The sequence below is a fragment of the Chiloscyllium plagiosum genome, unplaced genomic scaffold, assembly GCF_037043375.1.
Source record: "Chiloscyllium plagiosum isolate Xiang-an unplaced genomic scaffold, Cpla_swu_hap1 HiC_scaffold_10, whole genome shotgun sequence".
Lineage (NCBI taxonomy): Eukaryota > Metazoa > Chordata > Chondrichthyes > Orectolobiformes > Hemiscylliidae > Chiloscyllium > Chiloscyllium plagiosum.
The window spans coordinates 62,231,626-62,245,563 of record NW_028270148.1 but is presented as its reverse complement, the minus strand read 5'-3'; the positions used below and the strand labels follow the sequence as shown (position 1 = coordinate 62,245,563).

The following is a 13,938-nucleotide window of genomic DNA, read 5'->3' as shown; positions in this document are numbered from 1 at the left end:
GATAGGTTGAGGACACTTTTTTTTACACAGAAATTGCTCTTCTTAATGAACTTACGTCCAAGTGTAACATGTTGATACTCATTGAATATATATTTAAGAAACAAAACTCCAATAAATTAAAATTAAGAAAGCCTGACTGAAAAACATCATTTAAATACCAATGGTAGTTGTAATGATGAACCTTTTCTTCCTACTTATGGATACTAACTGTTTCTATTTGAGCAAGCAGAGTTACAGAATAATTATTACAGATGCACTTCAGCTCCTTCTGCTCTTGACTACTCCACAGTGTGCAGAATACCTTGTCATATTTGTTGTATGTCATAAAGTCACATTAACTTCCTGCATATTCTACTCTACATCTGCATTTGGCATGAAATAGCCTGGCTTTCCACTTTTACTGTTACCGGAAAGGACTACTATTTTCTGTCCAGCCCATTCCCTTATTTTACTGTTTATCTGCTTTTCCTATAGTGCTGTGTTCCAACGTGTCCAGTTGGACTGCCTCGAAAATTCTTGGCTTTCTGATCTGTAAGACACAGCTCTTTTCTAACCATGAGCATGCTCAGCCTGTGGTACACTGAATGCATCCCTGCCTTAGCTGGTTCAGTGATCAAAGGTAAAGTGTCCTCCGCTCATTTTTATCTCATGCTGTTTCCCAATTTCCATTTAGTTTCCAGACTAGCCAGCCTTGATAGTCGCAGGACATTCAGTAGCAATAACAATAATAATCTTTCAGCTCATGCTGTAAAAGGTATGCCTTGTCTGACCACCTTTTTTTAATCATTTCCACTTTTATACTGTTATTATTCTCATTTTTTTTTATTTTTCATTCAGGCTGCGTGCTGCACTGCAGTGAGTGCTTCCTGGGATGAGTATTCTTAGATGATTCAGAAAGTTTACCTACAGAAAAGTTTGGAGAGAAAATATTATTTATTCTGCTAGATTTAGTACCTGTTTTATGTTTGCACTATTACTTGTTTGTAGAGTTTTTAAAATTACTAGGTCAGGCGGTAATATAATTGCCTCATTTTCTATTGCATTCAGTATTAAACTGAGACCAACAAGAATATCTGCATTTTACAACAAAATAAAAATGCAAAAGTAATCCCATGTTGTTACCATATTAGGCACGATTTATTGGTAAATTGTAGCTTCCACTATCACTGCCTGGCTTCATATAAATATTTAAATCTGATTTGCACATTTAGACATGATATCTGTCGTGGGAATTAAATCGACTCGACTCAAATGCTAGCAAGAGCAAAGAAAAATTTTATTACAGGCCTTTGCAAAGCCACCCTCTGCACTTGACAAAATGCCTTATGCAAGGGGTACTTGAGCATAATTCAGATACTCGTCTTATACTGTTTCTTATCATGCTGTCAAGGGCAAAGACTGGGAAAACTGAAGTTGTTATTCTCTCATCCCCTGATCTTGGACATAACAGTTCTTCAGCTTTCGCTGAATTAAACTGTCACAAGGTCAAGTTGAATGTTTACAAAGTTCAAACAGAGACAAGCTGGCTGCAAACCTCATCAAAGTATTGTTTACAAAGCTCAGCACTGCATTAAATTTTAGAAAAGCACTCTCTTTCAAATTTCACAGTAAATGTAAAATTTGTTAATGTTCCATTACATTTTCCTCCTTTTTGTCATTTTATGACAACAAGGACAACAACCAAAAAAAAAGCCAGATTTAAAAATAATACAGAGCCAGATAACTAAAAATGGCGATCTTAACAGCTGTCTTTGTTGTAAGGAGCACTTGAAATGGTCCCAGCCACCTCTTCACCTTCCAGTTTTTCCTCCTGAAGTCTTTCACCACTATCCAGTCTCCAGGTTCTAGATCATGCAGCTTCCCTTCTGCTGGTTGAGGTAGTGCTGTTTTCACTTGATTCTGTATTTGAGATAAAAGTGTAGAGAGTTTTATACAGAAACACTACATCTCATCTTCACAGTGGCCTGTTATCTGTCTTACCTTAGGTCTTGGGCCAATTCCTGTGTTGGGCGCCCTACTGAACAAAATCTCCAACAGGTTAAGATTAGCTCTTTATCTCTTCCTGGATCTCATATACATCAGCACAATTGGAAGTTCCTTTGTCCATGCCACCCCTAGTTCCTCACAACATTTTGTCAATTTAAAATTTTTTTAGGGTAGCAATTTTCTCTTTCCACTGCCCCACCCCTCGCTCGTTGGTAGGCTCAATGTTGTCTCTTGTTTATACCCAAATAATCACTGATCTGTTGTAGGGCATTATTGACAAATGGTGTCCCATTGTCGCCACTGAGCCTTTCAGGGATGCCCCATTTGGGATTATTTCAGTTAGCAGAGCCTTGGCTACTGCACTGGCATCCTGTTTAGATGTGGGGAACGTTTCACTCATTTGGAAAACATATCAACTATTACCAGACAATACCTTTTCCCTTCGCTGGGTGTTAGTTCAATAAAATCCATCTGTAAATGTTCAAAGGGTCTTTGGGGTTGGGGTGTGCTGCCTGACTCATCTGTATTCCCCTCCCCACATTATTAGTGGCACAGATAACACAACGTTCACAATATTTCTAGGAGTAATGAGTAAATCCCTTAGTGTACCAGTGCGCTGAAATACTGTCATACATCCCCCTTTTGACACATGGTCCTTACCGTGTGACAGTTTGGCATAGAATGGAAATAATGATTGCGGTAGACAGGGTTTATCATTGGGGCCACACCATACTCCTTCCCTCGCACTGCATCATGCTTTCGTCCACTCACGCTTTTCTTCCGGCGTGGCCTGTGACTGTAACTCACGTACGTCTGTTGTTGGGGTACAAATTTTTGTCATACACATGTCAATGTGATCACTTGGCGGCTGCTGGGCTGCCGTTCTTGCTGCTGAATCTGCCCTTGTATTAGAATCATTTACACACAGAAATTGATTTGGGCAATAGGACTGCTTTCAGGAGGTCAGAGATCAGGCCACGGTGTGTGATGGGCTTTCCAGTGGAGGTTAAGAAGCCTCTGTGTTTCCACAGGGTTCCAAAATCATGTACAACCCCAAATGCATATCTGCTATCGGTGTAAATATTCACTGTCTTTCCCTTAGCCAATTTACATGCCTCAGTCAAGGCAATCAGCTCTGCTGCTTGCACTGACAGATGAGAAGGGAGTGATCCCGCTTTGACTACCTCAGGGGTAGTCAGTACAGCATATTCGACACAGTTCTGGCCTGTCTCCTTACTCCTAAATGCTGACCCATCCATGAAAAGCTCCATATCCGGATTCTGAAGTGGTGAATCCTGCAAATCGGTCCGGGGCTCCAAATTCCATTAGTTACAGTGATACAATCATGTGGGTCTCCCTCTCCTTCTGTGGGGAGAAGGCTAGCAGGGTTAAGGACATTACATCGCTTTATTGTAATGTTAGGCATTTCCAATAACACAGTATTGTATCTCAGCCAACATGCTGCCAACTTGTGCTGTCTTTTGTTCGGGAAGCAGTAAGGATACTGCAGAAGCGCTGATCCCGAGGTTAAATCAAGAGTTTCCAGACTCCTGCGTAGAGCCTCATTATATATGGTGGGAGACTAATGGTAACCTTGACAAAATAGCGTGAAGGTAAATGATTTCCCTTTGAATGAAAAAGCGAACCAGAATTGACTATCTGGCTGTACCGGTACACTAAAGAAGGCTTTTGCTAATTCCACAACAGAGAACCATTTACTGTCCGGTGGAATTTGAGCTAATATAGTATAGGGGTTAGGAATATTTGGGGCGCATGGGACAACAACGCTATTGACTGCCTGCAGGTCTTGAACAAACCTCCATTCTTCCGGTTCACCTGGAATGTTTGCTTTTTTGACCGGAAAAATGGGAGTTCTCACAGGGGATTATCACTCCAGCTTTAGGAGGGATTCAAAGACTGGAGTAATTCCTTCTATAGCCTCAGATTTTAACAGGTATTGTGCTCTGCAAGGACGCAGTAAATCTCTCTCATAGCACGACTCCTGATGTACCCATTGAGTTCAGGAACCTTCCACTTATCTTTATTGGCGTTGACTCTCTGAACTGGCTTGATTTAAGGACTGAATATGTTGCCCCTTCCACATATAACATTGAAGTAGGCATCGACTTATATGCATCGTTGTTATATTGGAGATTTGTCCACACCGCAATCTCAGCGTTCAATGTAGAGGTTGGACATGTCTCAGTGCCTGTAAGGTTAGTAGAAGAGATTAGCAAAAGTGAGTCTTCGTTACCAAGCATAAAGGAAAGAGTCTTACCTGTACCTTGTGGGCTGCCCACCTCCACCTCAGCCTTCCCCTGTCAGTCACCCTGCTGTCCAGCCTCCAGAGCCAATTGAGACTGTCTATGTGGGCACTGTCTCGCCCAGTGGTCCATTGCTGCACAAACACAGCACCCGCCAGATCTACCTCTGCCAGCGCCTCTTCCTCTTTTTTTTTCCGCAGCACCTCCCTCCAACGGCTGACCATCTGCATCAGAGTAAGCTGAGCTTTATGTGCTTGCTGTTCCATCTTTAGTTTCCATTACCCTTCTCTTGGGTCAGCAATTTTTCGGCAAATATCGCATGCTGTTCTAAAAAATTCAGCTTTCTCGTGTCCCAGGTAATACATGTGTCCTTTACCTTCTTCGCTATTTCGTCCTTCATTCCATTGATGAAGCTGTTCCTCGGGTGTGCTTCATACGCTGTGATCTATGCCACCGTTATGTCGTTGGGTGGTCTCAGTACACTGAGTGTTATGGACTTCAGTGAGGCGCGTAAGGTACTGGGACACTGTCTCACCTTGTTGTTTACAAATTGCAATTTTGGTCATGCCTATTCGCACTGGGAATGCCTCCCTACAGGCGGTTGCCAGCGCTGCAACAAAAGCATTAAAGTCTCTGTTCTCTTCTGCTTGCGGGTCAGTTGATTTGGTATGGACATTTACGGCTGGCTATCTATACTTTATTTTGGTGACATGGCGCCCAGTTTTCGTCCCAGGTGACGTCTCATCTAATGCGACGTGGGATGGAACTCAGTACAGAACTTTGTCACTTCTTCGGCGAACTAATTACCTCCAACCTCGTGAAGGTCAGGCAACTGCCCATAAGCACTTTCCAAATCCTTCATGGTCCATGGACCAGCACTGGGCACCTTTCTGGGCCTGCAACTTCAACCATTGGTGCTTGGAGAACTACCTGGTAAGATGATCGTAGCCAAACCCCTCACCGTCTGACTCATTATCCATCATGGGGAGACCACAAGCAGGCCCTGGATGCCTTTCCGTCTCGGAGTGGCCGTTGTCATTTTGGGCTTCTTGCTTCAGTTGGCTGTGGGTACGATTTGCTATCAGTGATCCAGCAACCCTGAGCTGACTTGGAACCTTCGCCAGGCGGATCTCGTAGAGGGGGCTGCGGATCTCGAAGAGCAGTCATCAAGGTCAGGATCTGGAACAGACTAGAGACACTGTACAGCTTCGTTAGGTTGTTTTCCACGTGTGTCTGTGTGTGCACTAGTGTTTGTACGTGTATTTGATCTATCCTTTACTTGAGATTTCCTTTCCCTGATATCAGCCTCAGCCTTCCACATGCTATAAGCACTCCAATTCACATGTTCTTTTTTTCCCTTCCGTTTCTCCTCTCTCTCCCCTCCAACTTCGATCTCAATACTTCCAACTGCCTTTTACTAAAACATCCCCCTCCGGAAAACCACATTCCTTGATCCACAATTCTAACTGCTTTACAGACTCTGGGCCATAATTATTTAACATGTACTGTATTTTTGGTTGGCCATTCCAATTCCTCTGTAGACCCTCTTTTTGTTTGTTCTTGCTGGAGCCCATTTTCAGTGTTACTGGAAAAGTGTTCAGCTCCCTCTCTCTCGCTGTACCGTTATCTTTTTCCCTTTGACTTGCTTTTTACCTCCGGAGGTTCCTTCTCGCATTGGGCGTGTCCGCCTCAATGTCTTGGTTTTCGTAAACCAAGAAACCACGTACCCAGTACGTCTTTGGCGAGCCCAACTCAGCCAGTGGTGGTTCTAAGTCTAAAACCACCCTTAAACTTGCTGTATCTCAAACAATCTAGAGACGGCAATCCTTTCCCTTGAGTTTTGCTTGAATATCGCGCGAGAGTTACTGAACCCTTTTCCTGATTCATTTATTCCCTTAAAATGAGTCTCTATGTAGGATTGCTTACCCCGACCTTATTCGATTCGAACCCCGGCGCTAGGGCGATCTAGATTCCCAGTCCTCTCATGCAAAGGGGCCAATTCAGCGCTCAAGATGAAGTGAAAGACCTTCAAGGCGCTGGCACCTGCGCCTTCTGGGAATCCTCAGAATCTCACCCAGTCGCGGGATCCCGGATGAGCCCCGAAGTCTACTGTCGTGGAAATTAAATCGACTCGACTCAAATGCTAGCAAGAGCAAAGAAAAGTTTTATTACAGGCCTTTGCAAAGCGACCCTCTACACTTGACAAAATGCCTTATGCAAGGGGTACTTGAGCATAATTCAGACACTTGTCTTATACTGTTTCTTATCACGCTGTCAAGGGCAAAGACTGGGAAAACTGAAGTTGTTATTCTTTCATCCCTGATCTTGGACATAACAGTTCTTCAGCTTTTGCTGCATTCGACTGTCGCAAGGTCAAGTTGAATGTTTACAAAGTTCAAACAGAGACAAGCTGGCTGCAAACCTCATCAAAGTATTGTTTACAAAGCTCAGCACAGCATTAAATTTTAGAAAAGCATTCCCTTTCAAATTTCACAGTAAATGTAAAATTTGTTAATGTTCCATTACAATATTAAGTGCTCTAATCTGCAATGATTTAACTTTTTTTTCATTCTATTTATATAGATATGCAAGGTGTTTTTCTCAGTATTTCATTGCCAATCTGGGAGATGAGATTAGGTTTTATGTGGTAATGTTTTTTGCTTTAAAGCAGGTGCAGTTAATGGCAGCCACAGTAGATCCCAAAGCCACAGCAGTGGAGAATATGGTCCAGTTTATGATGATCAGGTATTGTTGAACAGCAGCCTTCAATATAATCAACATGTACAAAACTTGGAAAAAGTCAACTCATCCCTCCAAAATGAAGAACCTAGAAGTGATGAAACCCAAGCTCATTCTCAGCAAAGAAATAAAGCTACATCGCCTGGAAGCGAAGTAGTTACCTTGCAACAATTTCTAGAGGAAAGCAACATAAACCAATGCCCAGAGGTCAGTTGCACAGAAAAATAATTTAGTCTACACCAGTTATAGTTTTTCTTGATCAATTGTTTCTCATTTATAGTCTGTGAACTGGTATATTGAGATGGAGCCAGCTAATGTTTTCTCCCTTTCCCTCAAAGTTCTGTTTGTGGCTAACTTTCTCATTTTCTTTTGTTTGCTGTACACAACTCCATTTACTCACTTTGTTCCAAGTCCTCTGATATGTTTACCTGTTGATCTCCATCTTGAAAATTTCACTTGACCTTCTATCCACGGCCTATCTGGAGAGAGACCTCTGGGTTTCCAACTGATTTCATTCCTGAATGACCTGGATCTAATTTCAAAGTTGTGCCTACTTCCTCAGGATTTCGTCCCGAAAAGAATTAATTTATCTTTAACTAATCTAAGAAATTCCTTGCTCATTTTAAACAACTTAGTTGGATCACCCTTCAGTTGTCAAAACTATACAGAACACTATGCAAGTTTATCTAATATACCTAGTTTTTATAATTGCTGAATCCATGTATCCTGCATCCTTTTCCAAGTATGTTTTCTGTAGTTTGCTGCTGAAATGTCTGTATAATTCTTAATTATAGCAAAACTCATCATTAATTTTTTTGATTTTATTTTCAAACCTTGAAGTTTGCAAATGTAGTAGGTGTCACAAAACTAGTCCCTTTTGTTTCTGAAAGCTGTTCCTTGACTGAAGGAGACTCTGTCCTTGATTTTTTTCAGAGGGACAATAAACCGGGCCGGACTCTGATCAGTCTGGTTTGGTACAGAGATGAAAAGGATTTTGAGAGGCATTTTGTTTATATGTAAACAGATGAGACTTCAGGCCAAAGTGGTCATGCTTTTTAAGTGACCTGTATAAAGAGAGTGGAGTGGTCAGCTCTTTAGCTAGCTGAGCTGAGCAATTTTAGTTCAGTCTTGAACTGGGAAGTTCAACAGGGATCTGTGTGGAAACTCTCTCTTTTCTGCCCTTCAACTTCAACCTGTAAGCACGTGTTCCATTTATACTGGGTTTTAAAGGGAGTTTGCTTATTGGGACTGTTGTGTATATTCAGAACAGCATAATTAAGTCTAGTTGGATAGCTTGAGTTCAGTAGGGGTTCTTTATTCTGTTCTTCATGTTTCATTGTGTAATTTTGTGAATACAGTTTTGTCTGTTTTAATAGTCAACCTAGCTATCTTACTCTGGGTAATTTTCACTGAACACTTACTAAAACAAATTGCAAAGTTAGGTCTAGGGCTGCCTGTTTAAGAATGTTTTGAGTGGTCTGGCCTATTTCATAACACAGGGTACTATTGAATTCATGGCAGGATGTAACAAATCAGTTACAACTAATCCTGAAATAAATATATATCATTGACTCTTCATTCAAACAGCTTCTTTGGAGAAAACCAATCTTCACATCTTCACCCAAAATTCTCAAACTATAGCTTATCTGATATTTTTTCTGCACAACTAGCAGTTGAAAAAAGCTATCACAATTGCCTTAACAGCCCCTATTCAGTAGATCTGATTTGTTTATGCTGCAACTTAAATCATGGTGAGGGGAGAAAAACACAGTCTGGGAGTTTTATCAGATCTACATCTACCACATTGGAAGTTCAGTTAAGTGATGAAGTGGGAAGAGATCCAAGGAAGTTTCCATAAGTGGTTTTATTTATAAAGCTATATATTGACTAACAGTTTAAATACATTGTTTGTAGGCATGTATGTATCTGAATATTTGATCAGCTGTGAGTCAAATTAGTGGATGAGAGCTCATTTAGAATGGAGCCCCTTTTTTAAGGTGCACAACAGATTATAGTCCAACACATTTATTTGGAGCCACTAGCTTTTAAAGCCCTGCTTCTTTATCAGGTGGTTGTGAAGCAGGATCATAAGACACAGAATTTATAGCAAAAGATTTACAGTGTCATGCAGCTAAAATGATATGTTGAACAAACCTAGATTAAGTCTTTAATCTTTTAGAATGGGGTACCCTTTGTTGTCCAGTACTTCCCAGGAGCTATAAAACTTCACCGTATTCTTCGCAGCCTTCAACACATTATCGATGAGGATGAACACTTTGCCAAGACCTTATCTATGCTTCCACATCTCGCCTTTAAACAACCACCAAACCTTAAACAGATCATTGTTAGCAGCAAACTGCCTAGCCTTCAGAACAACATCAACCACAACACTACAACCCTGTCATGTCAATCACAGCAAGATGTGTCAGAGTGTTGACATAGATACCACCATTACACGTGGGGAACCATGTATGTGGCAGGTACTCATGTGACTTGGCCAACATTGTCTATCTCATACGCTGCAGGCAAGGATGCTCCAAGGCCTGGTATATTGTCGAGACCAAGCAGACACTGTGACAACAGATGAATGGACACCGTGCAACTATCACAAGGCAAGGGTGTTCCCTCCCATTCGGGGAACACTTCAGCGGTCAGGGACATTCTGCCTCGGACATACAGATGACCATCCTCCAAGGTGGACTTCGGGACAGGCAATGACGCAAAGTGGCCGAGCAGAGGCTGATAGCCAAGTTCAGTACACATGAGGGTGGCCTCATATCACACTATAGGTGACCCACTGCACTATACTCTCTCCCTCTCCCTCTTTCTCTCTCACATACACATACACACACGCACACGCAGACTCTCTCTCACCCACACATGCACCCTCTCATAGGCTTATTCCTTATCACACTCTCACACACAAGCAACACTCTCTCACATTGTTTTAAAAAATTCTCAAGGTCAAGGACCAGGCTCGCAGGAAAGTAGTCTGACACAGAACAAACAGCCAAGAGGCGAGTCTGCTAGAATATAAGTGTTTTATTCCCCGCAGCGTCGCCACAACCAGGTCTCGTACTTACAACGGGTCTGGTTTATACTAACTCTACGTGTTACCGGAACTGGGAGCCGTCAGTTCTCGTAGAGCGGTTGCCAACAACCCACGCTCGGCGGTTAAACGCAACCCCGGAGCAGACTCACCGAACTGGAGACTTTTCCAGCTGATATACTCTTTTCCAGATATAAACATTCATGTGAACAGCAGAGCAAGGCTAAAAAACACATTCCATTCTGGTTACATACAGATAAGAAGATTCACACGGGGAGGTGTGTAATAAGATTCACACGGGACTAAGCAACACCTTCCATTTTCGGTTAGATTCACACATGTATTGGGACACAATTTTAACCCTTTCACCACATTCCACTGCTTGGCCCAATACATGTGTTACACTATGATTCACACATGTATTGGGACATAATTTTACACCACATTCCACTGCTTGGCCCAATACATGTGTTACACTATGAGCACACATGTATTGGGACACACCACATTCCACTGCTTGGCCCAATACATGTGTTACATTATGCCCATATGTATTCTTTCTAACAAGCGCCTACGTACACGCCAAATATACAAGCAAGTCAGGACATTACAGCATGTTAAAATCACCAGGACCGCTACCAGGATCGACAAGGGTGGGAACAGGAATGTCCCCGCAGTGGAGGACATACCACTCAATATGTCCCACCAATGATGAGCTGACTCCACGTCCACTACACGGGCAGCCTGTACTACCTCCTGTCCATGTATAAAGGTAGACACCGTAACCTTGGTGACATTGGTTTGATGCTTTCGTAATATCTGCTTAAGCTCCTCGGATCGGTCCAATGCTCGCTTAAACCGATCCAGGGAAATGTTCCAAGGATTCATCAGCACTTTCCACTGCACCTTGGTAAAATGGCGAGCACTGCTATAAGTGGTCAACAGATAGGTCTGATTCTGCCAGTGCCACTGATAGACATTTGAGAGGCATCCCGAGAACGGTGCTGAGGGAAGCATAGGATGTGGATTATTGGTAGCCACACAGAGCGTGTGTGGCCCAATCTGCCACATCATGTCCCTTGGAGTCGCACAGGGCCGTTCCCTTAGTCAAGCAAGGGTCCCAATACCTGTCCATCAGTAGGCAAGTTTTCCCCTGATCAGTCTGTTCACAAGCGGACAGATCATAGGTAATATTGGTATCTGGGCTAAACCACTGTCCCCTTGTCTTCAGAAAATAATATCCAGAAGATGTAATCACTGGTAATACATAATATCGACAGACCGTAACAGTGTGGGTTACATTCATGGTAACAAAGTATCCGTTACACATAGTTGCGTTACACCATGGATGGGTTATCATCCACAATTTCTCAGATACATTCCATATTCCCCTCCACGCTTGTACATTGGGGGATGTTACCACACGCAAAAAGCGTTCTTTCTGTATTTGAGCATGCAACATTTGAATATGACAGGCAGTCCAATTTAACTGAGCCGTAATGTTCTCAAACAGTTCCTGAGTGGCACCCCAGACATCCAGTTCCCATTGCAGAGATCGTATCATTATTTCAGCTGTCTCTCCTTGAGTCATCATTACGGATGGCATCCACCTTCCAATAGTATGTAGTCCTTGTGAGGTGGCCTGTCCCGTGTTAGATAATTTAGTATGGGTTACCTCAGAGTCAATAGCATTTGAGATACCCATGACAGTTCCTGCACCTCCCAGTAGAGTGTCATACCATGCACGCCGCCTCCTCTTATGTTGGCATTCTGGGATAGCCGGCAGCCGCACCTGCCAGTGAACATCAGTGTGCAGTACTGCCTGGGCCATCTGCTGACAAGTTGACATAATGGGAGCCAACTGTGTGCGGTGCGCGTCAGAGACGTTAGGGCGCACCAAGATCAGCCATAACATTCGAGTCCGGTTTTGAATAACTGTTCCATTGCTGATCCAGATGTCCTCATCTCCAGTCGTGATGTTCCATCGTGTCCCGTTTGAGCTTTCACATTCACGAGCGGTTACATTCCAATGACACATATTCACCGTTGCATTCAACATCAATGTACAGTTAGGGGTTATCAAAGTTACATTTCTCCCCTTATAACATCGTACACAAGCATACATTTGACAATCACTCGTGAGATCTAAAATTGTACACCATTGATTTGCCGCGCACTTAAAATCATCTTGCTGTCGTTCCTCACTACTAATTTTCCAACCTACATTTTGTTTCGATAAGGGTACCAACGACTGAGCTGGCACACTGCTCCAGACTGATTCCCCAGGATACATAATGGTGACCAGACTGTCTTTTCCTTGGGCTATGATCTCTGCCGGTTTGGGGGGACCAGTTGTCTGGCGTACCCATACCTTGGCACCCTTAGTGTCAGTAGACCCAAATCCCCCCGTCCCACGCTCAGTAACCTTAACGGGAGCTCCCGTCTCTTCCACCGTTGTAAGGTTACATGGTTTAATAACTAATTGTGCTATTCTGTCTCCCTTCTGTATCACATAAGGTTCAGATGTAATGTTGACCAGGACTACTCCCAATTCTCCTTGGTAGTCCGCGTCAATTACTCCTGCCATTACATCAATCCCCTTTAGTGACAATCCCAATCGCGGGAGGATATGCCCATAGGTCCCAGGGGGACAAATCAATCCTAATCCGGTCTTAATCACCGTAGGTTTTTGTTGGACCAAAGTCTGTGTAGTTAACGCTCGTAAGTCCAGTCCAGCCGACATGACTACCATATGCACTGCTTTTAATTCTGCCCACTGACTACTTTTTCCCTCCCCTAATTCTTCTAGGGTAGTGCCTTGTTTTGGGTTAAAGGCGGCAGCTTTCCATCTACGCTGTCCCGCTTTCCATTGGGCTGACCCATCTACGAACCAAGCCGTGGCTTGTTCATCCGGGGTCAGTTCATCATACCGTTTTCCCATCTTAACGGGTGATTCCTTGTATTCAATCACCTCAAACCGTTTTTCCCCTTCCTCAGGGGCCTCCGCCACTTGCTCATGTAGGACTGACACTCCCTTCTGTCCAGTCCGCACTCTCTCCGACACATACCATTTCCATTTAATGATGCTGCTCTCTTGGGCAGTTCCTATTCGGTGGGTAGTGGGGTCACTAAGTACCCACGGAAGAATAGGGATAGCTGTTCTCATGATCACTTCATGTCCAATGGTCAGGGCTTCGGTTTCCACCAAGCCCCAGTAGCATGCTAATAACTGTTTCTCAAAGGGGGTATACCGTTCCCCTGCCGGGGGTAATTTTCGGGACCAAAATCCCAATGGCTTACGGGTTCTTCCCTGTTTTTGCCATAAGCTCCAATTGGCATAATCCCCCTGTGCTGAGACTTGCAGTTCTACAGGTCCTGACTGTATCTTTCCCAAGGATACAGCTTGCTGTATCGCTTGCTTGGCCATTTCAAATGCAGTTTGATGGACCTCCGTCCATTCGAACGCTGCCTTTTTCCTCGTAACTCGATACAAAGGTTTTAAAATTTGTCCTAAATGGGGAATATGCTGTCTCCAGAATCCGAATAACCCAATAAATTGCTGCACGTCCTTCTGGGTGTGAGGGACGGCAAAGACCTGAATCTTATTTTTAGCTTTCGCAGTGATTTCCCTTTCCCCCTTGTTCCACACGATTCCTAAGAATTTTACCGTTTGTGAGGGACCCTGGATTTTGGCTGGGTTGATCTCCCACCCATATCCTCGCATATGTTGAACCAGTTGGTCCAGCAATTCCTGAACCTGCTTCTGACTTGTCCCCTGTATCATCATATCGTCAATATAGTGCGAGATCATCACTTCGTCAGGCACTTTAAAGGCAGCCAAGTGTTCTGCAACTATCCGGTGGCAGATAGTAGGGCTATGCAGATATCCTTGGGGCAATC

The 13,938-nt window shown here is 43.4% G+C and overlaps 1 protein-coding gene across 10 annotated transcripts in view; it reads left to right on the top strand.

Annotated features, from left to right (window-relative positions):
* The window catches only part of ccdc88ab (coiled-coil and HOOK domain protein 88ab), a 399,202-nt gene that overhangs the window by 370,050 nt on the left and 15,214 nt on the right, over positions 1-13,938 (top strand). For 8 of the 10 annotated variants that reach the window (XM_043696005.2, XM_043696000.2, XM_043696008.2 and 5 more), the window contains one exon: positions 6,919-7,196. In XM_043696005.2, coding sequence (XP_043551940.1) covers positions 6,919-7,196 — 278 coding nt within the window. Of the gene's footprint in view, positions 1-226; positions 317-474; positions 532-673; positions 755-6,918; positions 7,197-13,938 lie in introns of all 10 variants that reach the window. The other 2 variants (XM_087991393.1, XM_087991394.1) reach the window with 2 other exon arrangements.